The sequence below is a fragment of the Nothobranchius furzeri genome, chromosome 17 (genome assembly GCF_043380555.1).
Source record: "Nothobranchius furzeri strain GRZ-AD chromosome 17, NfurGRZ-RIMD1, whole genome shotgun sequence".
Lineage (NCBI taxonomy): Eukaryota > Metazoa > Chordata > Actinopteri > Cyprinodontiformes > Nothobranchiidae > Nothobranchius > Nothobranchius furzeri.
Window position 1 is genome coordinate 59,028,987 of NC_091757.1, and position 22,844 is coordinate 59,051,830.

At 44.0% G+C, this 22,844-nt stretch overlaps 1 protein-coding gene across 1 annotated transcript in view; it reads left to right on the forward strand.

Moving 5' to 3' along the window:
* Positions 1-105: 105 nt before the first annotated feature.
* The window catches only part of hibadhb (3-hydroxyisobutyrate dehydrogenase b), a 50,536-nt gene continuing 27,797 nt past the window's right edge, over positions 106-22,844 (forward strand). Inside the window, exon 1 of the mRNA XM_070546400.1 lies at positions 106-296. Coding sequence (XP_070402501.1) covers positions 227-296 — 70 coding nt within the window. The 5' untranslated portion in view covers positions 106-226. The remainder of the gene's footprint in view (positions 297-22,844) is intronic.

The following is a 22,844-nucleotide window of genomic DNA, read 5'->3' on the forward strand; positions in this document are numbered from 1 at the left end:
TTTTTTATTCTGTTTTTGATGAAAAAAATTGTGTAAAATTTCGTTCCTCCCACCGCCGTAAAGGTAATCGTGAATGCGGGGATTCCATTTTTCTTCAGCTACTGCCCTGCATTTCATTGGCTGGAATGGACTTCTGCCGTGCCAGCATCTCTTACCTGATTGGACAGCCCGCTTGTCAGTTCTTTTACATAGACCTACGTCAAACATAAAGTTAGAGGAAAGAAGTATGGCCGCTGTGTTGAGGGGTCTTCGGTATCTGGTCGGAAGATGTCAGAAGCATGTTCACATTGCGTACGGTAAGAAAGCTAAACAGAATCTAGTTACTCACGTTGCAGATTAAAACATTTGTTTTAGCTACACAGCTTGTTGTTTGAATGATTTAGTAGCATTATAACATGTTACTTAACATTTTTGAGCGACACGTTCAGTAAATGTGCTCTTGCTGTTTCCAGTCAAGTTATTTCAGAATATGTTTTAATTAATTTGATTTTATGTTTGTTTGCTAAAGCTACGTATTTGCAGCTGCTGTGTGTATGCAGACAGTCAAATCTCGTTAACATTTTGTTCTTTTTAATTCTGTCTGTCTGCCGCAGTGCCATTCAGTACTTAAATATAACAAAGAAGTTACGTGTGAACATGAATTAAATATACCGTAAATCCTCTAATACAGGCCCGGGCCTGTATTTGACTCAAGCTCATCAAGCTCCAGGCCTTTATTGGAAGGATGACCAGAATTACAGGCAGGCCTCTATTTCTATTTGAGCAAATTGAACTAATGGTTCGCTGGAGTTTTTGACAATTAAAATTGCGCCCTCATTTTCAAAGTTAAACACATTTCTTTTAACAATGGTAGTTTCTGCTTCAGCCCTCTCCCCTCCCCCTGCGCAGCGGCCGCAAACTCACTGATGCGCCTGCAGCCTCTCGGAGTTCCTGCTGCTCTAAACATTAAAATAATTATTTCATTTTTTGTTCCTCACTTCTGATGACCTTCAATGGTGTCTGTTTGTTGCAACCAGCAGGTACAAAAACTAACTTGTTTTTATTTGACTATTTTTCTGTCCTGTCTGTTTATTATCTTCCTGCATCTCCTCTCAATCCTAAAGAGAAACTGCTACCTGGGTTCATATATATTCACCTTATGAGTTACCTTTGAGCTGCAGTTCTAAAAGATCTACCGACCACAAAAACAGCAGAGTACTCGCTGCTTGGCGGCCGCATCAGTGATCGGTGCGTCACCGAAGGATAAGGTGATGCAGCGAAACACATTAGGCGCAAATAAAAGACAGAAAACATTAAAGGAAATGAGCCGACATGAACGATCGCGTGTTAAATTAGTTTTTGAGGTGGCGACACCTGATTTGATAATGTTACTGTGGCCGTGCGGCATGCGCAAGCTGGTTAAGGTTAGGATGGGGGTGAGGGGAAGGTTAAATTGCAAGAGGGAAAAGGTCACAATTTGGTTAAATGTCCGTTTTACGGCGGGTGTCAGTACCGACGCCCTGGCACAGCGCGTGCGTCCACCCCCCACCCCCCCCCCCACCCCCCCGACGCGCAGGAGCTTGTCACCTGCTGACAGCAGGCTGCAGTCTTTTCCGTGGACTGCATCTTGCCGGTCATTATCACGTGACAGCGACTAGTCGATGACAGGCAGAAAAAGTCACTATAGAGCAGTAAAGTCGACTAGTGACTTGTTCATACAACCCCTACTGCTCCCCAGAGTGTTCTGCAGCATAATCAGCACGTTCTCTTTGAACTTGATATCAAATTTTCGCCTCCTCTTCGTCTCCGCACCAGCCAAATCGCGGTCTGTCACTGGCAAATCAAAAGTGAGACGGATGACACAACTGCTCGCTATTGGGCGGACAACAACCAACCAATTAAATAACTCTCATGCACCACTCAGATGATCAGTCATCATTTCCTCACAATTCCCTTCTTACTACTGCATGTGAAAGCGTTGCAACACGTACTACATGGCAATTAGTTGTCGTTAAAGTGGATGAGTTCCTTTCCACCGCCAGCAAAGTGGAATGTTTTGTACATGCCCCAGAAGCAAAGGAGCACTATCATTATGTTTCAGGTCCATTTTTTTATGCACTATGCTTCCATACCATGTCAAACTCCGTAGTTAAGGCCCTCTCTTAGGCTCACACCAGACTAGCCAGCCTGGTCTATCTATGCACTTCAGCTGCACTCCTCCTCCCCAGAATCCATGGTCTGTCTCCAGGGAGATGGAACAGCCTGGAAGAAAAATCAGTTGGGCTTCTGGCCACCCTGGAAATAATATTTGAGTGCCATCCTCTGTGTACACCTTATCAGCCTCCAGGGTGCCATTATTGACCTCTCTCCTGATTGGGCAGGCCCAAGAACGGGCAGCAGTGCTCAGCATTGATTACGCCCAATTGTAGCTGAGCTACATAAGACCATTTTCCTTCCTTAATATAGCATTGTTTTTTGAAAACAATGTAGCCAATTTGCTGCAGCGCTGAGCCGGCATCAGGGAGCCATAGGTGGTTCTGCTGCCAGATACTTCCGTTTATCTTGGACATGCTTTTATTGGGATCAAAGCTGCGCTCATTAAGTTTTTTTAACAAGCCACTCCTAAAGGTGTCTGTCTTCCACAGTCCCCTCATGAATAGTCAGGTGATCTGAGCTCTAGCTCTAAAGCCCTTTTCAGACTGACATTCTGGAACATTTGCGGACAATTCAATCCGGTTTTTAACCGGAACTGTGTTTTCAGACACCAGGGTATCCGCGGGTCCTTAAAAAGTCTTAAAAAGTCTTAAATTAGCTTTTCCTAATTTAAGGCCTTAAAAGTCCTTAAAAATGACAAATAATCCTTAAATCCAGTTTCCAGAGGTCTTAAATTACCAATGACCAATGGTACCAATGAAACAAGATTCTTTTATTTCTATAAAAATTTCGTGAATTTCTAGTTAGTGTTCAGCATTTTTTGTGTATGACGTTGACGTAAGCGGAACCGTACGCAGTCAGTTGGGTGTGAAAGGGGGCTATTTTTCTAGATAAGCACATTAGCTGGTTAAGCTAGTGGGAGCTTGCGCCATGGGGAAGGGCAAGTTTAATGGTAACTGGATGGCTAATCCCACGTTTGTGACGTGGTTAGCACCGGTTCCAGGCAATAGCTGGAAATTATCACTTAAATTTAATTTTTAAAATAGCTTAAATTTGGTCAAAGGGGCCTCAAAAAAGGTCTTAAAAAGTCTTAAATTTGGCTCCCTTAAATCTGCAGGTACCCTGGACACACCACTTTTGTACCGGAACTTGTCCTTTCGGCTGCGTTCACACAGCAGGTAAAAGTTCCAGATGTCTGACGGCAGCGGGGGGTGGGGTGGGGGGAATCGGACTTATGTTAAGAAGAAGAAGAAAATATCATTTCTATAGCGCCTCTCAAGATAAAAATCACGAGGCGCTTAAGCATAATTCTGCGCACACGAAGACGCATAAGAGACCTGGATGATGAAGCTCAATGGTTAAAGGAATCACTGAAGCGGTGTGAAGCGCTCTGTCGTGCGTCTAGGCGGTACCGTTGTCGTGTGCCCGTCCCATTTACCGGTTCCTTTAAAACCCAGTTCCGTTAGAACTTATGAGACGGTGCATCCATCAGGGTTCGGGGGTGTATCGACGAGTATAATTGTACTAGATCCGGGTTTGGACTATCTAATTAGAATCTTGTCTTTTATTTTAAAGGTGAAATGACTTGCACGAATAGCCAGCCCCAGAGTGCTACACTTCTTTTAAACTCGTTACCTTTTGGTTAAGATACTAGAGAGAAGTCTGGAGGCAAGCCAAGCCTCTCAGCAATTGTTTGGATTACCCGGAATTAATTGCGCCTCTAACAGCTTATGTGGGAGGTTGGTAACTATAAAATGATTTATGCTAGTTGATCAGGCTATCATAAGTTTATCAATTTATTTATTAATCCAACCTTCCAGCTGATTAGAGACTTTTTCAACCTGCAATCAGAGCCAAAATAACCTCGAATATTTTGCTTTTATCGCCCTTAAGACAACTCGTTACTCGCAAGGAGGGGGAAGTTAAAACTTCCCTTATCTTAAGGTTTCTTTATATTATTCTGTTATAAACTGTAAAGTAAGTCCTGATAATTCAGAGACCGATCTTCGACATGCTTACCTCTGTGCAATTATGGCCAGGGCCCCAAACGTGAAGCTTTAGAGAAAACCTGAAAGAATCAGGATTATGTTTCTTTTTCAAAAAAGTTTTATTACAAAATCAAAATACAAAAATGGGTAAAGTGAAAAACAACTACTATCCCCCACGGAGGAATTAGTTCAAAATGATTAAATAAGAGTTAGTTTACACCAACTCTTGTCTTCTCAGAATCTCCCCAAGAACCAAGCCCCGCTCGATCTGAGCTGCATCCTTTTATATCACTTCTGAGACTGCTCTAAACAATGTAAGAGTCACAAGTCATTCTCTCCTGACAGTTTAGGTCAAGGGGTCATTTACCAAATACACTTTTTTAGCTCTACATAAGACATTTAGTATCATTTCACTACAAGCAGTATTCACATGAGGGCACAAAAGTTACATGCTGCACTCCTGGAATGAGAGCACAGGTCATAAATCTTCATATTGGTAGCAAATTGTAGATCTTCTTTCAGCATTCCTGAGAGCTCCTGGGTTCAGTTGGACTTTTTCTCACTCCATGCCAGTCCTTCTTTTCCCGCCAGAGGTGGAGTTAGGGGCGGGCCCAGGGGTGTGTCCATGGGTGGATCCACAGAAGCCAGCCTGTCTTTTGACCCTTTGCCTAGTTCTGTCCTCACCAGCAAGTCCTGAACTCTTGTCCTCTTGACCCTTGTGTGACCCTTGTCTCTGACCACTGTTTCTAAGCCTTGACTGGTTGCTCGGACTTGCAACATCCCCCATGAGGACGAACTGAGGCAAAGGACCATAAAAAGATAGAGCAGCAATGCAAGCTTTCATAAATCTAGCATCCATCTCACTCAGGAACGGCTGAACACTCAGACACCTAACTGTGGCCTCCACATCAACCCTCATTCTCATCATAATGCCATCATCAGCTACGGGTAAGCACAAGGTCCCTTTGCGGGTTGTTACATAACCTTTAAACTGCTTTCTCCCATCTGTGGGATCTTCGCCCAGAAAGAATAAAGATAAATCCATCACCGGAGCCTCTCCACGCGGAAGCGATCCCATCATTTGAGGTGGGAAGCTGGCGCTGAAAACCAAAACATGATTTTTCGTATCCAACAAAGGTGCGGTCCCAAAAGAGTTACAGACTTCTGGGCCGAACCATCCAGTCTTTACAGACAAAATATTCATAAACTGAAAGCAATCTATAATCTTGCCTTGACAAACAAAGTAACACCCCTTCTGGGATTTAATCCTCCATCTCATTTCTCTCCCAGGTGCAATTCGGACAGGGGAAGGAATGCCTGCTGGCTCACTACTTAGACAGACCATAGGGATTTCACGTATCACATCAGGACACGGGACGCATGTCGAAGCTGCCGTCATTACTGATACAACCTCTTCAGCCACGTCAGATGAGGGCGCCGTTGTCAGCTCCTCGTCGTGGGCCTGCTCAAGCAGGGCATGTACTCCCGGGGAGGACAACATTAGTATGTCGTCTTCCTGATCAGTCTCCCGCTTGAATCCCTTTTCCATTTGGTCTGGATGTACTGAATAAACCTGCAAGACACGCAGCGTTTATTCATCGTAGCATGTTCACACTGGAGCCCGATTGTCTTAGTCTGAGGCAATCCATCCCTCCCGCGATTCACGGTGCACAAATAGTATGCGCCATTCAGAGAGAAAACAGTTGATGGACCTGCGGAGGGGATTAATCCCTCTATGATATTCTGCCGAATCGAGTCCATCTGGAAGGAACATAAAATATGTTCCACATGAGATATATAACTCATTCCATGAAGCAATAAGTAACTGCATTACTGCATAAACACTTCTTAATTATAGGAGAAAATAGATCATCAGAAGCTGCAGGAAGAACCACACTACAATTCCTATCTGCAGGCATAGTTTTACAACAATAATCCTCACAACAAGTGTACACCAGTCATGAAATGTCTACAACATCTTAAAGACAAACTGGATAAAATAGTTACAAAATCCTGACATACCTCCAGATTCAGAGCGTCAATCAGCTCAGATTCAGGGTGAGTTTGATGAGCCATTGGTTCACTTCAAGTTACAGACTGACAGTTAAGGAGCAAGTGACATGCCGTGCAGAGAGGCCTGCACTTAAACAGGAGCAACAAGAAGGGGGGCTAATACTCCCTCTACCTTGACACCTCTCTTCCCATCTTATCTGGATCTACCAGGTCCTTTCTCCTTTCTCCTAACAGCTTTCTTCCTGTCAACTGCCATTTGTTGTTTTTACAGGCCAAAATCATACCGATTATTAAAATAATCACCCCACACATTAATCCGAGAGCGCAGAGGGGCCAGAACAGAGCGTCCCAGACAGGCCTAATGATGTGCTCTCTCACTCCTTTTACCAACATGCCCATTGAATCAGAAGTTCCTTGAATTACATTATTAGAAACCTGCACTACACTGTCACTCATAATTTCATTTACACCACGTACTATCAGACTCACATGACGTAATGTGCCATTTATGCCATATGCAAAATAATCAAACCAGTCAGCTTTTTGCTGATCTAACGATCTTCGAAATGGTGAGCAAAAACCACTTCTCAGATCCCAATTTGGGAAATTTCTGAAGTTAGGAAACTCTTTGGGTGCATCAGGGTCAATTGTGAATCTTTCAGGTTGAGGATTTTTCCCTATTCTCGGTTCATTAAAACACACATGATGGTCTATGCCTAACCCGTTAAGGTAATTGAAATTGACCAGACTAAACGCTCCCCACTTCATCGTTCCTGGCGCTGTAAATCCAGGTGGCACTAAGTCTCCAACTTTATCATTCATAATCATTATACGATCTAAAAGACCATTTCCTGTTTTTGTATCATTTACTTCCCAAGTATTTGTTTTATCAATAGAAAACCAATTTGTTTTAACTCGAAGTTGACCATGTTCCATCACAAGAGTTTTAGTTCCCACTAATTTTCTTTCAAAGGTTTCTGCTTCAATCCTTGTGTCCTGGGGGTAATAATCATATTTTTGCTTATTATATCCCTCTCCATACCAGTATGTCATAGGATATGTCTCGTACATTCCTTTTCTATAATATCTATAATCTTCTGGAATATCTCTTTGCATATAACCACGTAAGACTTTATAGCATAATTCTCCAGTTCCTAAAGTAGCTATGTTTAGATAAGGAGGCCTAGGTTTAAAAAACTCTCGATCTCCTAATGTGTCTGGACGCAGACCTCCAACTGTTAATCCATATAGTTGTGAATACCAAAAAATACACATCCTTCTAGTTAACCCTTTAGTATTATTACAGACTTCCACCTGACATCCTTCAAGCATTAAGGTGTAATTTCTAGCCCATGTGGGACTGTGATAAAAATCTTTCTTATGGGTTGGTCTAATCATTTCATTTACTGCTTCGAAGATGGAGTCTGCCTCAATTATACTATCAGGAGTAGCTGTACCTTTTTGATAATATGCTCCTGCGATCCTTATTCTAAGTGGCTCGCCTCCTTGCCATACAGCGCTGTTATTCGCTTTCCTGGTTAAACAGAGTCTAGTTTCCTCATTCCATGCATGAAATCCTGTATCTAAGTTAGTGGGATCAGATTGATCCTTTTTCATCCATTGCACTACTTTTGGGTGTTTAAAATTAGGAACCTCATAAACCCATTCTGTATAAAGAGTGTGTCGTATTGGATGCAGTTCCCATCCTTGTGGCTGAAGGCCTACCTCATTATGGAGGCAGAAAAATGTCCAGTTAAAATATGTACTATTAGTGGGAAGTATATAATTCTGATATCCTGTGTAATTTGCATATTCACTATGACCTTTACGTAAGAGTCGAGCTAAGTCTGAAGTAGATCTCTTACCCCGCACACCGGGCTCTAGAAAAAGAGGAACGGTTTCTTCACCTTCCTCTGCCTCAGCCAGGGGATCAGACATTGCAGGGGGTACTTTTGATAACCATTTAATCACATTATCTTTTACTTTCTGCCACATGTGACTCTCTCCTATCATGGACAAGGAATCATATTTTAGTGTTGTGTTAGGAGGGGGGGTCGGGCAAACATCTCTTCGTTCCCTCCCTCTTGATAATCTTTGATACCAGTGCGTAATATTTCCTGTTTGCCAGGAACTTAAACTACTGTCTTTGGTCTGAAAACACCCAAATTCGATTCTACGAGGCCACCATCTTTCTATCTTTATCACTTTGAAAGTGGTGAAGTTGTGTCCCCATTCTAAATTATTTCTAAGGCAATATTTGTAAACCCACAACTCTTACTTCACCTGAAGTTTGATTTAAGATTTTCTTTTTCCTCAATATTATCTGACAAGATCGATCAAGCTCTGTGGATCCTGTCTGATCCATTAAGACTGCCATATACTCCGCCCATGGGCCGGTCTCACCACACTCCGTGTCATTCTTCTCCTCCTGCTCTGCTGCAGAAAATGATGTCACGGAGGGTGTAGCCATGATCCGGTCAAATCCATTTTCTCCACAGGGCAAGCGCAGGCAGCCAGTTTTGTTCCTTGTTACACTACAAATCTTGAATCCAATCTGTGTTGCTATCATGCAGGTGGTTATATTCTCATTAAAATCTTCTTTGGGCCATAACAGCTTAATTTTGGATACATTCCAATTCCCTATTAATTGTTGCGGTCCTCCGTGAGTTATGTTATATGTCACTGAGGACACATGATACGTTCGGAGATATACATGTACCCCATATGCAATCGCTATACTTAATCCTATGAGGCTAAATTCGAAAAGGATAAAAAAGGCCCATTTAATCCATTTTATTATCCAATCCTTTCCTTTCGGAATATTTACATTTCTCTTTTTAACTTTGGGGTCAACTCCCGCCGGAGTTGCATACCTGACCACTTTTCGTTTTCTGCTGCTTTCCCTCTTATGCTTCTGCGTAGATAACATCTGTAAGACAGAAGCATAAAAATCAGCAGGAAATGAAAGCGCCCTGCTCTAGTTAGGTAGAGTCAGATTGGGGACCAGCCTTCTACGAGACATTCTAGTGTGAGCAGTCCCATAAATCTTAGGCCAATATGTCTCTCCTCTCCGGGTGGTCACTATGTTAACAGCCGAGCTGCAAACGCGACCCGACAGGTCTATTACCTCTACCAAAGTTAACTGATAAGGCATGAACTTACGCTCCGCCCCTGGTCCCAGACTCTTCAGCTCAACCAGGTATGATGTAACACGCTTACGCATCCCTGGGGGCTCCTGAACAGACAATCCTGTATGCCAGTCCAGAGTCCCTGACAGATAAGTTCCCCATCTGTCGTCTTTATACTCTTGAGTTACCCCAATCTGTGTACCTGTTTCCCATGCATCAGCCAGCGTACCAAATTGCTGTCCTAATATCAAGCTCTTAATAGACTCAAATTTGGACCGAGCCTGAAGCTCTTCCAGTCCTTTTTCTCTGGTCTTGAGCTTGAACACAAATGGATAAGCTTCCACCCATAAATCTCTAACCGGCTTCACCAGGCTAGGATTCCTGAGCAGCTCTCCTACAAAAAACATACTTGGCTGGCTTGTCGGTAAGCAGGTAGTCAAAACACCATTCTTCGTGAAACAGCACCCATCTTTGATTTCACCTCTGTGGGTGCATTCACAGACCTGCCAGGAGATGATGCCTGGATTATTCCTCAAGCAGGTTCCGCAAAAACATATTTTAATGGGAGCAGACAGCTCCACCGCACCTGTATGCAAGTCTGTTCCTCTCTCCAGGTGAGTGGGCTTCTGCTCCCGGAGCCCCGACCATTTAATTAGGGTGCACAGATATCCGCATATCACGCATGTTCCCGGCCTCAAGCCTCCCCATTGCGCGTAACGATACGCATTTGCAGATTCTATGAAGCCCGGAAACATAGCCACTTTACAATCTTTAACACAATCCCCCTTCGTTAGCAAAATTAGGCCCGTAGTGCCTGGGATCTTACAAGTCATTTCTTCACTAGATTTTGGCCCAGCCATGACCTTTAATCAAGTAATTAATTTAAAAAAAAATGTTTATTTATTTATTTATTTATTTTTTTTTTCAATTAATTACTTTTATTTTTCAGAGTTATTTTATAACTTGATGAGGGTGAACGCGCAAACCAGTGTCAGTTAAAACCACGTTCCCAGTTACGTCTTTTATTATGAAGGGACCACTTACGTTATGCTTAATGCAATCTCCTTTTCGAACCGGTCCTCTTTTGACCCAAATTCTTTCACCTTTCTGTAACACAGAGACGTGTTCCGGGTTAGTTTTTTTCTCAGTTCTTTTCAGTTTCGTCATATTAAGGATCACATTTAGTTCTGAAACTCCCTCCGGTGTATCCCATCGGGAGCTCAGGTTAGTCAGGATGTGATTTTTTATCGTCCTAACTGCTCTTTCTGCTATTCTGTTAGTGTGGGACTCGTAAGGGATAGAAAAAATGTGTCTTATCCCCCTCGATTCAAGCAGACAAGAAACTTTGTCATTCTTAAATTCAGGTCCTCCATCCGAACGGAGTGACTCACACGTGAGGGGCAGGTGTAGAGATAAGGCCATGCTGACCGTATTTCCTGTGACACGTTTCAGCGGTATTATCTTGCTCTGATCACCTGGTCCATTATCTTTGATTACCAAAAAGAACTTATGTCCGTTCACTCCTCTAGAGGCACATTCACCAACATCCGTGCTGAAATGCACCCCCGGCACATCACACATGATGGGCAAATGGTCATAAATCACGGGTTGAGCCCCTCCTTTTACTTTACACGACTCACACGTCGCTTTTACTCGTGCTGTTAGTTCTTTCAGCTTTGGTACAGAAATATTTTCTTTTTTGAAAATCTCACGCAACCGTAATACTCCTACGTGTCCGTAATTTTTATGCGCAAATGTCACCAGCTCTTCATCAGCTGCAGCGCTCCTGTTCTGTAAAAACGCTGTGGGTAGAAACAAAGCTCGAGCTTGTACTAATTCATCCACTTCTGCGTTTCCGATCTCATCCTCGCTTTTTCCATTTGTATGGCTATTTACATGTGTCACCTGAATCTGTAATTTTTTCTTATAACACGATACTAAAGTCCACAAGTCAGCGTGTTCCAATCTCTCTCCATCAGTTTTCTGGAAATCTTTAGCTTCCCAAAATGCTAAATGATCATCCAGCCCGTCTTTAACGTATTTAGAGTCTGTGACCAATCTTACTGATCTGAGCTTCAGCTTACACGCGTCAGCAAGCGCCATGACAACGGCCGTCAATTCTGCAGTTTGAGCGGATCCGACAGTCTGTCCAGCTTGTTGATATTTCCTGTCCTTTAGCAGTCTCACAAACCCCCACTTACAGAAGTCTGCATCTGCTGTTTTCTTAGATCCATCAGTGTAGTAAACTGCCTCTGGTTTTATGGTTTTAACAACCTCTTTCCTGTCAGGCTTAAGTCTTGTTTCTCCTTCCACGTGAATCTGCGGGTTTGCCAATAACATCTCCCACTTTGCCCATCTGGGTAAAACAGCCCTCGCCTGTGGGAGGAGATCTTTCCGAAGTTCTTTAATCATATAATCAGTAGATTGAATTATGATTTTTTGCGATCCGGCCAGAGCGAACATCATATCTTTATGTTTCATCAGGGTGGTCAGCACCTTTTCGCTGGGCGTGTAACGGGTTTCTGTTGGTGCGAGTTTATAGCCTTTACATGTTATCAGACTCTTGCTGTCATAGTTCTGAAATAAACACTCTGTGAAATCCTGTCCTACAATCACTCTTACAGCTAACGGTTCGTGATGCTCTCTATTTGAAAGATTCACTAGATTAGCACCTATTTTAACCATCACTGCTTGGTAAGTCTCACGCTCCTGTGAGCTCAGTTTGCGGTTGTGCGTCACCAGTTTCTGACCCACTTTGGTTCTGAGACCTTTTTTAAGTGACATTATGGGATCAATGATGTTTCGAAAATCACGGACGTTGCTGGAAATGTACTGAAGCTGTCCGATTACACCTTCCAGCGTCAGTAAGTCATGCGGGGGTGTTATGTTTTGCAAATAGGTGAAAGGTACCGACACTGAATCTGACACCTCAAAACCTAGGAACGTGACTTTTGTGCGTCCTAGCTGGCTTTTCTTCAAGTTGAGTTTGAATCCTGCATATGTCAGTCTGGTCACCACCTCGTCCAAAGTTTTCAGGTGTTCGCTTTCACAATCATGCGTGAAAAATATGTCATCAATATATTGAACGACAGGTAAACCTTCCAGATATGACTGTACGACACTTTGAAATTTATTCGCCGCATTTACCCATCCCATAGGTAGAACGCACCATTGAAAATGCTTTCCTTCAAATGTAAATCCAGTTTTAGCTCGACTTTCTTGCGCTAAAGGTACAGACCAAAAACCGTTAGCCAAATCGATGCATGTTTTATATTTTTTAATAGGCATGGTTCGGAGCTGCATGTATGGGTCAAAAGTTTTACGCACGTCGTGCGGAGTCACTCTATTTAAACCTTTTAAATTGTGTACCAGTCTGTAGGTGCCATCAGGTTTAGGAACAGCTTGAATGGGAAGACAGGTGGATAATGTATCTTTCTCTTCGATTATCCCTTTTTCTTTAAGCTCAGCGAGAGTACATCTAATCTCATCTCTTCCTTCTCTGATCGGATACTGCTTTTCCCTGGCAGGCATCGCTCCTTTAATAATGCATTGTTCTTTTACTCTGCCACAATCATTTTTGTGTGTAGCCCAATTACCTTTTTGGATTATTTCTCTGAGTTTGTGCGGGTCCAAACTAGTCTTCTCCAGTTGTTCTTTAATGAGACTATCCATATCTAATTCACCTAAAAAACTCACATGCAGTGCTGGGTCTTTCGTTATTTTAACTAAATCCTTTAAACTAATTAAGTTTTCTGCACCTTTTATGTAAAGAATTCCCTGTTCATCTTTATGAACTGCCATGTTACGTACAGAGCCGTCTGCGAGTATCACATTCTTGTATCCTATTTGTTCCATCGGATTATTTTCACGCTTTACTGATATTAATGCCCCGGTATCTAAAATGTATTTTGTATTTTCGTATTTTACTTTAAGCCACTCCCCATCCCAATGCGTATGAGATGAGAGCGCCTCAATTATTTCTACTTTTGTGGTGGCGGTCTTCTCTGATTGTGGTATTTCGCGTCCCAATCTTTGATTGATTGAATCAATTTCTCCTTCTGTTCTCTGGTCATCCGGGCCCACTCCTCCGGATTCGCTCTCCTGGGTCGAGCCACAGGGCAGCCGGGGGGTCCCATGAAAAACGGCCTTGCATTTGGGTCCATTTGGCCCCTGGTTCTCTGGTTCTGATTCGGTTCTGCTCTGGGTGGGAGTTGCCTCGGTTGAGAACTCACTGATTGGCTCCCTTGCTGTTGGTGTGGAGGGGGCAGAGGGGATGGTATCTGACCTTTCAATCTGTTTCCGGCCTGCCGTCCTAATTCGTTTTTTGACTGCTTAAATTCCCTCGTGCGATCCCACGCCTGCGCTTGTCTGATTTTTTCTGCAGGGGAGAGATTAGGCCACATCGCAGCCATCATTAATCCCCTGGGCAGATCAGCTAAAAGTTTTTCCTGCTGTACTTGGGAAAGCCCTGCGATTGTTCCCAAACACCCAGCTAATGTAACTTTTCCTGTACTGATTTCAGAGCTTAAAGCTTTCCTCCGTCGTTCCCCAGAATCCTCACCAATCCCTCTGGGAGAACTCTCCGCCAGGGACATCAACGAGGCACCTGGGGTTAAACGCAGATCGTTCTTTAATGCTATAACCTGAGAAATTTCTGGACTTGAAAGTTGTTCAATCGTCATACCTCGATCCTGAAGCCGCTGTACATACCCAGCGTCTGTCTCACCCGATGCTCTTTGTGGCAGAATGGTATGATCAAAATGTCCTAAGCTTACTCTTGACTGTTCCTGAGCAGTTTGCCAATATGGGGAATATTCCTGTTCTAGGATTCTCTCTTTAGGCATTGGATTAAGCTGTCCTCCCTGCGGAGTGCTTCGGTTTACATCCAAAGGTTGGGAGGGGCTGCACGGCGAGTAGCAGTGAGTTTTCACTGCCGAATCTCTAGCCATACATCCACCTCGATAAAAATCATATCCTTGGCCTAAATAAGCATGCTTAAAAGGTTGCCCCCATCCTGGTTGCAACATGACTTCTTCCCTACTTTTTGCTGCTTGAATTGCTGAAGCCGTGAAGCCATCTACAGGGTACCAGTCTGGAAAAGGATTTTCTGCTACTTCTCCTGCATAATTCTGGTCTCCCTCTGTATTAATTGCAAACTGGCCTCGTCCTGGTTCTGGAACCGGTCTAACTGGGCCTATGTTAGGAGGTGCCTGAGGGTCATAATATTTCATCTGTACTGGACGGCTTTTCTTATTTAGTCCTCTAATGCCATAAACCATAGGATTTGTCTCATCTCCTTTTTCTGCTCTCTGGGGTTGCTGCTCTACATTTTCTCTGTTCTCACCTTGCTCATGGGCTGTAACTGGGGATAACCAACTCACTTTTTCAGGTGTTTTGCCTCCAGGGATCCGAGTGCTGCATTTTTGATGGGATTCGCATTCTGACCTGAGCGTCCCTTTGGGTGTGCCACGCACCACCAGTTGGGAACCCTGTTCTTCCTCCGATTCAGCCTCACTCTCGCTGCTTCTGTCTCTGGCCTCAAACCAATGTTTGACTTTCTTCTCTACTCGTGGCAAGGCTGACTTATCCACTAAAATTACGACCGGGATGTCTCCTAGCCTGCTAGAGGCTTCGGAATAAATCACTAAACCTGCGCCATATGCTTCAGTTATCCGACACACCTGGGGTTTGTTATTAAGCTTAAACACTAGCCGTCGCGCTCCTAAATCCAAGGCTTCTGACACCACCCGCTCCCAAGCTTGGTGAAAAGAGATGTCGGGATTATGAGGGTCTACGTTAATTATGGAAATCGCGCTGACACGACCTTCCAGATTCCCTAATTGCTTGTCTAAGAGAGTAGTAATTTCTCCAGCTTCGTAATTACGATCTACCAGCGGGATCATAGAACTTCTGCTTTCTGCCCCTAAAAGTCTCCTCAGAGAACTTAAGGAGGACGTAGTACTGGCAGAACTTTGTGGATCTTTCAGAAAGATCAACACATCTTCTTCTCGGATCTCCGCATCTATTTTCTCGCCTGATAAAATTATCACCGGTTCTTGACCTATCATAACATGATTCGGAGGAGCCGCGGGACTATGCGGTTCTAACGGGGGAAAAGGAATTGGGTTTGGAGTCCTTTCAGCCCCTGACCGTCTCTGAGTCTCGTCTTTGTCCCACGCAGCAACATGCTGTTCAGTGGGCGGTCTCTCCGCTCCTCTCATGGGCACCTGAGAAGGGGTTTGTACATGTAGAAACGGGTTCCACTGCGCCGGCCGAACCGCGTCAGGCGGGTTCGGTGGGGGTGGAGGAAATCCGCTCTCGGAACCGGGGCTCACAGGGAATTCCCCGCGGAGCGCTGGATACAAAGGGGGCGCGGTCGGAACCGATTGGACTTCATCCCAGGAGGCCGACATTTCAACTGCAGCTCGTCTCCGGTACATTTCCGCTTGGAGCTCCGTGATCCCCAGTCGGTTACATAACGCCTGTCTCATTTGAATTGCCTCATTTTTGCTTCTAGATAAGAAGTAAATTGTTCTACTATTAGCCCGTTGAACCACGAACTCCGCCATAGCAGAGTACATCGCTCCCTGATCACATCGGTACTGCCCGACTCCAAATGGAGTGAGAACTAAAGGTTCCGGTCCAGTTGGTATTTGCTCAAGCAATCCCAGAAGGATCTCATACTGCTCGCCCGTGGGGAGTTTCGCTGGATTTTCCCAACAACACCACGCTATCTGATTAAAAACAGGATCATTTTGTTGTTCTGCTAGAATCACCAAATCACCCACTAACGGAAATACATGATTATTCGTTACTTGAGTTTCAGCATTCGGACAGCGCTCCGCTGCGGCTTGAGCCGTTTCGGCCTTGTTCTGAAAGCTCCGGTTACAGGATACTGCTAAAACGCTTTGTGGTTCACCTTGAAATGTCGCTATTTCTCCGGTGACAAATCTCACATTAAGGAGAACATTTTCCGGTTTTACCGTTAAAGATCTATCTGCCATGGCTGGTTGAAAGTTTCTCTTTTTTATTATTTGTTTTATTTTTATTCGTTTTCACGTCTTATTCTTTATTCTTATTCTTTATTCCTTTTTATTTTTTGCCTAGCTTTTATCCTTGGCTTTTCTTACGTCGGAAAGCCGTGATTTCTTTATACCTCTTTGAGTTAATCGTCCGTTCTCCCAAATTTCTTTCCTTTTCGAGAAATTGGTGCGGTTTTCGCTCCAAGGTTATAAGCGTATCAGGTCCATAGTGCGTAAGCTTTTATCAGCCTAAAAGACATAGTTCTACGTCGAATAGTCCGGTATCTAATATTTGAACCTTCGCCGATTAGCCCCACGTTGCAGGCGCCATGTCGTGTGCCCGTCCCATTTACCGGTTCCTTTAAAACCCAGTTCCGTTAGAACTTATGAGACGGTGCATCCATCAGGGTTCGGGGGTGTATCGACGAGTATAATTGTACTAGATCCGGGTTTGGACTATCTAATTAGAATCTTGTCTTTTATTTTAAAGGTGAAATGACTTGCACGAATAGCCAGCCCCAGAGTGCTACACTTCTTTTAAACTCGTTACCTTTTGGTTAAGATACTAGAGAGAAGTCTGGAGGCAAGCCAAGCCTCTCAGCAATTGTTTGGATTACCCGGAATTAATTGCGCCTCTAACAGCTTATGTGGGAGGTTGGTAACTATAAAATGATTTATGCTAGTTGATCAGGCTATCATAAGTTTATCAATTTATTTATTAATCCAACCTTCCAGCTGATTAGAGACTTTTTCAACCTGCAATCAGAGCCAAAATAACCTCGAATATTTTGCTTTTATCGCCCTTAAGACAACTCGTTACTCGCAAGGAGGGGGAAGTTAAAACTTCCCTTATCTTAAGGTTTCTTTATATTATTCTGTTATAAACTGTAAAGTAAGTCCTGATAATTCAGAGACCGATCTTCGACATGCTTACCTCTGTGCAATTATGGCCAGGGCCCCAAACGTGAAGCTTTAGAGAAAACCTGAAAGAATCAGGATTATGTTTCTTTTTTAAAAAAGTTTTATTACAAAATCAAAATACAAAAATGGGTAAAGTGAAAAACAACTACTATCCCCCACGGAGGAATTAGTTCAAAATGATTAAATAAGAGTTAGTTTACACCAACTCTTGTCTTCTCAGAATCTCCCCAAGAACCAAGCCCCGCTCGATCTGAGCTGCATCCTTTTATATCACTTCTGAGACTGCTCTAAACAATGTAAGAGTCACAAGTCATTCTCTCCTGACAGTTTAGGTCAAGGGGTCATTTACCAAATACACTTTTTTAGCTCTACATAAGACATTTAGTATCATTTCACTACATGCAGTATTCACATGAGGGCACAAAAGTTACATGCTGCACTCCTGGAATGAGAGCACAGGTCATAAATCTTCATATTGGTAGCAAATTGTAGATCTTCTTTCAGCATTCCTGAGAGCTCCTGGGTTCAGTTGGACTTTTTCTCACTCCATGCCAGTCCTTCTTTTCCCGCCAGAGGTGGAGTTAGGGGCGGGCCCAGGGGTGTGTCCATGGGTGGATCCACAGAAGCCAGCCTGTCTTTTGACCCTTTGCCTAGTTCTGTCCTCACCAGCAAGTCCTGAACTCTTGTCCTCTTGACCCTTGTGTGACCCTTGTCTCTGACCACTGTTTCTAAGCCTTGACTGGTTGCTCGGACTTGCAACACCGTAGGAGGCGAGCTGCCGTGGTTCGCCGCATGCTACAGGAGCGGGCTATCTAGGTGCGCACAGCGTCCCCCGGCCCCCTCCTCCTCCCCCTCCCCCTTGTCCGGAACTTTACCTCACCAGTCTGAATCAGCCACCCTGTCCGTAACAAGTCCGGACCTGTTACTAGGGGCTTCGTCCGGTAAAATTCCGGAACGCGTTATCCGGATGTTTGTATTCAGACACAAAGGTCTTACGGACAGAGCCCGGAACATTTCCGTTTTTCATGGCCTGTCTGAAGGGGGCTTCTCAGAGAGAAGCTCCTAGAGTGCTGAACTGCTCCAGTTCATCATCTCAGATGGTTCTGTTTACAAAAGCGAAACTTAACGCCCACGTTTACTTTCATTTTCAATAAAGTTGCCGCTCATACCGCCTTGGCCTGCACATTCCTTCTGCCTCCTTCTGCCAGTCCAAGTCCCAATCACTGCTCACGCCGAGCCCAATGTGCAGGACAAATCCGTGTAGCTGGGCCACCCACCACCGAAAGAATGGGACCACCGAGAGGTATGCTTTGCACATACTGTGGGTAGTCAGGAGACTGAAATCTCCAGCTTCAGCTGGGAAACAACCAAGCCAGATGAACCTCAGAAGAGTCTCACCCGGGTAGTCAAGACCAGCTTGCTTCCTGCTCCCGGTCCAACTCATCCATCACCATTCCCAACAATTCTCTCAAGCCCCCCAGCCAGTCTCTTTCCCAGATACCACCCTGAGACCAATGGTCAGACAGAGTGCTCCAACCAGAAGGTGTGAAAGTACCCCCTGTGCTCCAGTGATAGATAGTTCTGCCCAGAGAAGGGCTACAGACCCTCCTCTGAGCAGAGCTATCCATCAAACTTCAGACCTCCTCCACCATGGACTTTTTGCCATCTGAGATCTGCTGCCAAGCCCAACGTGCAAGATGAACCCATGCTGCAGGAACACATTATTATTGCCATTAGTATTATCATTATATTTTACAGGGCAACCAAAATGCTCCCGTACATTCGACTTAAACAATGCAGGTGATTTTTTTAAGCTCCTCTTCTCCTCCCCCACCATGACCACCACTGTGTTTTTCTCATTTGGAGTGAACAGTGATGCTTCGGCCCTTCACGTGACCAGTTCTCTGAGCACATGCATGCCGAACCTTAGAGAGAGATCTGAATGGATCACAGATCAGTGATGACCTGTTGCACCCCTGCTGTGTACCACCCGAGGTCCTCCTTCTCCCTCCATCTCTATCGATGGGAGACCGCCTACCTACCAAGACTTGGCTAAGGCCTTCAGCAAGACCCAGGCCACCTTGTTACCACCCTAGACGCCCTATGACATGACTATCAACTAGGGATGCACAATATATCAGCATCAATACCGGTATCAGCTAGCACTACACAATATATAGCAAATATATTGTTATCGCAATATCTCTACGGGTTTCTTTTTTTTGTGATTATTTTTACTATTGATTATCAAGGGCTGGACCTGGTCACAGTTAAAGACAGACACTTGCTCCCTCTGCTCAACACAGTGCTGGACTCAGTCTTCCAGGCCACCACCTTCACTTGGCTGGTCCTACAGAATGCCTTCAACTTGGTTTGCAAACTTTGCCTTCGCATTCACCACCCTGACAGGACACTAGTGGGCCATTCCCGTCTGTACCTGGTCGGCCCTGCCCGGATAGCTCCAGTCGGCCCCAGCCTGGCCCAGTTGATTCCACACACCCTTGCATAGGTATGCAAGGAATGCAGTCAGAGACATTTTCAGCTTCTAGGTAATCAGCATGATAATGAATGATAATGAATTGAGCATGCCTTAAGCCCATGTGGGCGGATTCTACCCACCAATCAGAGGCTTGCTGTAATGGAAGGTGTGAATTTGCTGTCAGCAGTGGGTGTGTTGGCCCTGGTCAGCCTGAAGCAGACCACCTCAGAAAGAGGGCTGAAAAACAGTCTTGTTGCACCCTGAAAACAGGCAGGCCACCAAGATATGCTATCCGGGCCGGGCCGACCAGGTACAGATGGCAATGGCCCAGAGTGCCTCACCATGCCCTTTGACCTCTGCAACAGCTCCGCTGTGTTCCAGCGTCTTATCAGTGACGTTCTCCTGGATATGCTGGGCCATTTGGTGTTTGTTTATTTGAATGACACCCTTGTTTATTCCAAGTCAGAGGTGGACAACGTTCAGAAGAGCTGCAACTATTGAATATTTTAGTATTTGAATATTCTATCGAAACATCCATTGATTAATTGAATTTTCTATTTTATGATGTTTTACGTGAAATCAGACGGTGGTCGGCTTCTAAAAATATAAAATTAAAACAACAAAATTATAAAAGGCTCAATAACATGTATTAAATTTGTGTAATCTAGTTCCCTCTATCTCAGCTGATAATTGTAGTTTGTAAATATTTTATGGAACCAATTTTTACTTATATTTCATTAATATTTTAGGTTTGTGTTAATTTTACTCATTTTAGTCAAAATAACATATCTAAATATATCTGCATATGCTCAATAGAAGGTAATTATTTCATTAACATGTTCAGTAGTAAGCTACTTCAGAATCAGAATGAATTTTTTTTTTTTAATTGCCAGTGCTCCAGATCAGAGCATAGGAACTTGACTCCATAGTACAACCTGACCAAGGTTACACACACATATAGACAGGACAGATACAGGCAGACCATGGGAGCAGCCATGACGGCGCTCCTTTTGTAGATGAATGAGGGAATACATAAGGAAAGTTCAGGGGAGGGAGAAAAAAAAGGCATTAACAGGGTTACACCAGCAGGGTGTAGCACTCTAATGCAACAAAAAAACACCCGACATGTAAGCACGAACGTCACAGTTCACAACATGAGACCCGGTAGGTAGGAGGGAGGGGCTGGGATCCTGGTTTCCTCAGCGGGGGCTGCCTGTGTGATGCTCAACCAACTGAATCCGCAGGTGGGAGGGAGGTCATGGGGAAGCACAGAGAGCAGAGAGTTCCTTCAACGTAATGACCTCGCTAGAGACCACAATCTGAAGGCGGGGGGGGGGGGTTGGATAGAGTTTCACAGCTTGAAATGCTAATAACATTTAATTTCTACTGGTAACAACGTAATTGTGCCATATCTATTGCATTATTTATGGGTTGGCAACATAATCCAGTCTAAATTGTTTTCAAATAAATAAGCGTTTGTGAATTACATGCTACAACTGCTTGCCATATAAATGCTGTGATTTGCGGAGCAGAATCATACCAACAACCCAGACTCCAGGTAACTGCAGCATCTCTGCCCTGCACCGCTGCAGACATCCACAACTATGGATGATGGAGATGTTTCTTCTGCTTGTAGGGTTTAGTCATTCACAACCATCGCATTTTTTCTGAACCCCACTTGATTGTTAGCATGCTATGTGCTAACTTAGCATTAGCAATTCTGCTCATAGTTTAAAGCTTGATCCCAAACTTTGGACCTTTTCTGCCTTTTACAATGGTTTGTGTTTTTGCTGGTTTCTTTATTTTCCTCCACAGCACCTACATTACTACAATGTGTGCCAGTAAAATGTGTTCAGACTGTGGTTTGCACATTTAACAAAGCTTCAAATTAGTAAAATCGTTAACCAACAATTTAATGAATCAAACCATTCTAAAAGTTTAAAGATTTGTTTCAGCCCTAACATCCAGCTTGTCCCTGGGCTGTCCTTCAGTGTCTACTCATTAACCGCCTCTACTGTAAACTGGAGAAGTGTTCTTCCAACACCACTCTGTGACCTTACTGTGTAATGTCATTTCATCCAAGGGGATATTGATGGACCCTCAGAAAGTGTCCGCAGTAACAGAGTGGCCTCTATCCTCTTCCCTCAAGCAACTTAAATCCTTTCTCGTCTTTGGTAACTTCTACCGCCACTTAATTTGCAATTGCAGTACGATGGTGGCCCTCCTTACCTCACTGAACAGACCTGCCAACCAGTCCCGCATGTTTGCCTTACCCCCAGAGGCCAAACGTTTGTTTCACGACCCTTGTTTGTGAATAAACGACAGCTTGGGTGGTCAAAAATAGCATGCCAAAAAGTCAAAGCCATGTGTGACCTACGTTTTATGTAAATTAGAAAGTTTAAAAATGCCAGAGAAAAACTTCTTTTCTGAGAAACCTCTTATTAAAATGTCATATTGTGGAGCCCTTCCTCCTCCAGTCCGTAGTGTCCAGTGTCCGAGGCCTTCTGGTTTAAACCAACCAATCAGCAAGTAGCTCATTCGCATATTCATGTCATGGCAAAGTGGGAGGGGTAAACAGCTCTTTTCACAGCAAGGCTGATTTGGGGGGTTTAGAATGGCCTGTATCAGGGCTCCTGGGACAGATGAAAGCCAAAAGAAAAATTCTTATGCTTCTTAGAGATTCAAAGCAGTGTTTTAGATTGCTGATAAACTGCATTCTTTGTCCCCTTTAAGCACTTATTCAGCTCCATCCAGTTCCTTCCAAGTCCTACACAGTGGAAGTTGATGCCTCTGACATCGGAGCAGGGTCTTTTATCTCCCAGGTCAGCCCCTTTCCTCCCCACTACTCAGCCTCTGCTTCCCAGGGTTCTAGATCAGTGGTTCCCAACCTTTTTCCCAAGGGACCCCGTTTTTTACCAGTAAAATTTTTGACAACCCCCTCCCATTCTCTCTTCCAGTACAAACATTATTAAGAAATGATAAAATTGTTCAAGCACATTTTAATATGCTTTGATTCAATAGATTACAGTAATAGTAGGCTCCAGTACAGAACAAAGTCATTAACAAAACCAAACAGAGCATAATGTGCTTGACAGTTTGTATTACTTTTCTGAACACGTTGTTTCTTGCAAACACTGATAAATCAATCATTCCTTTCAAT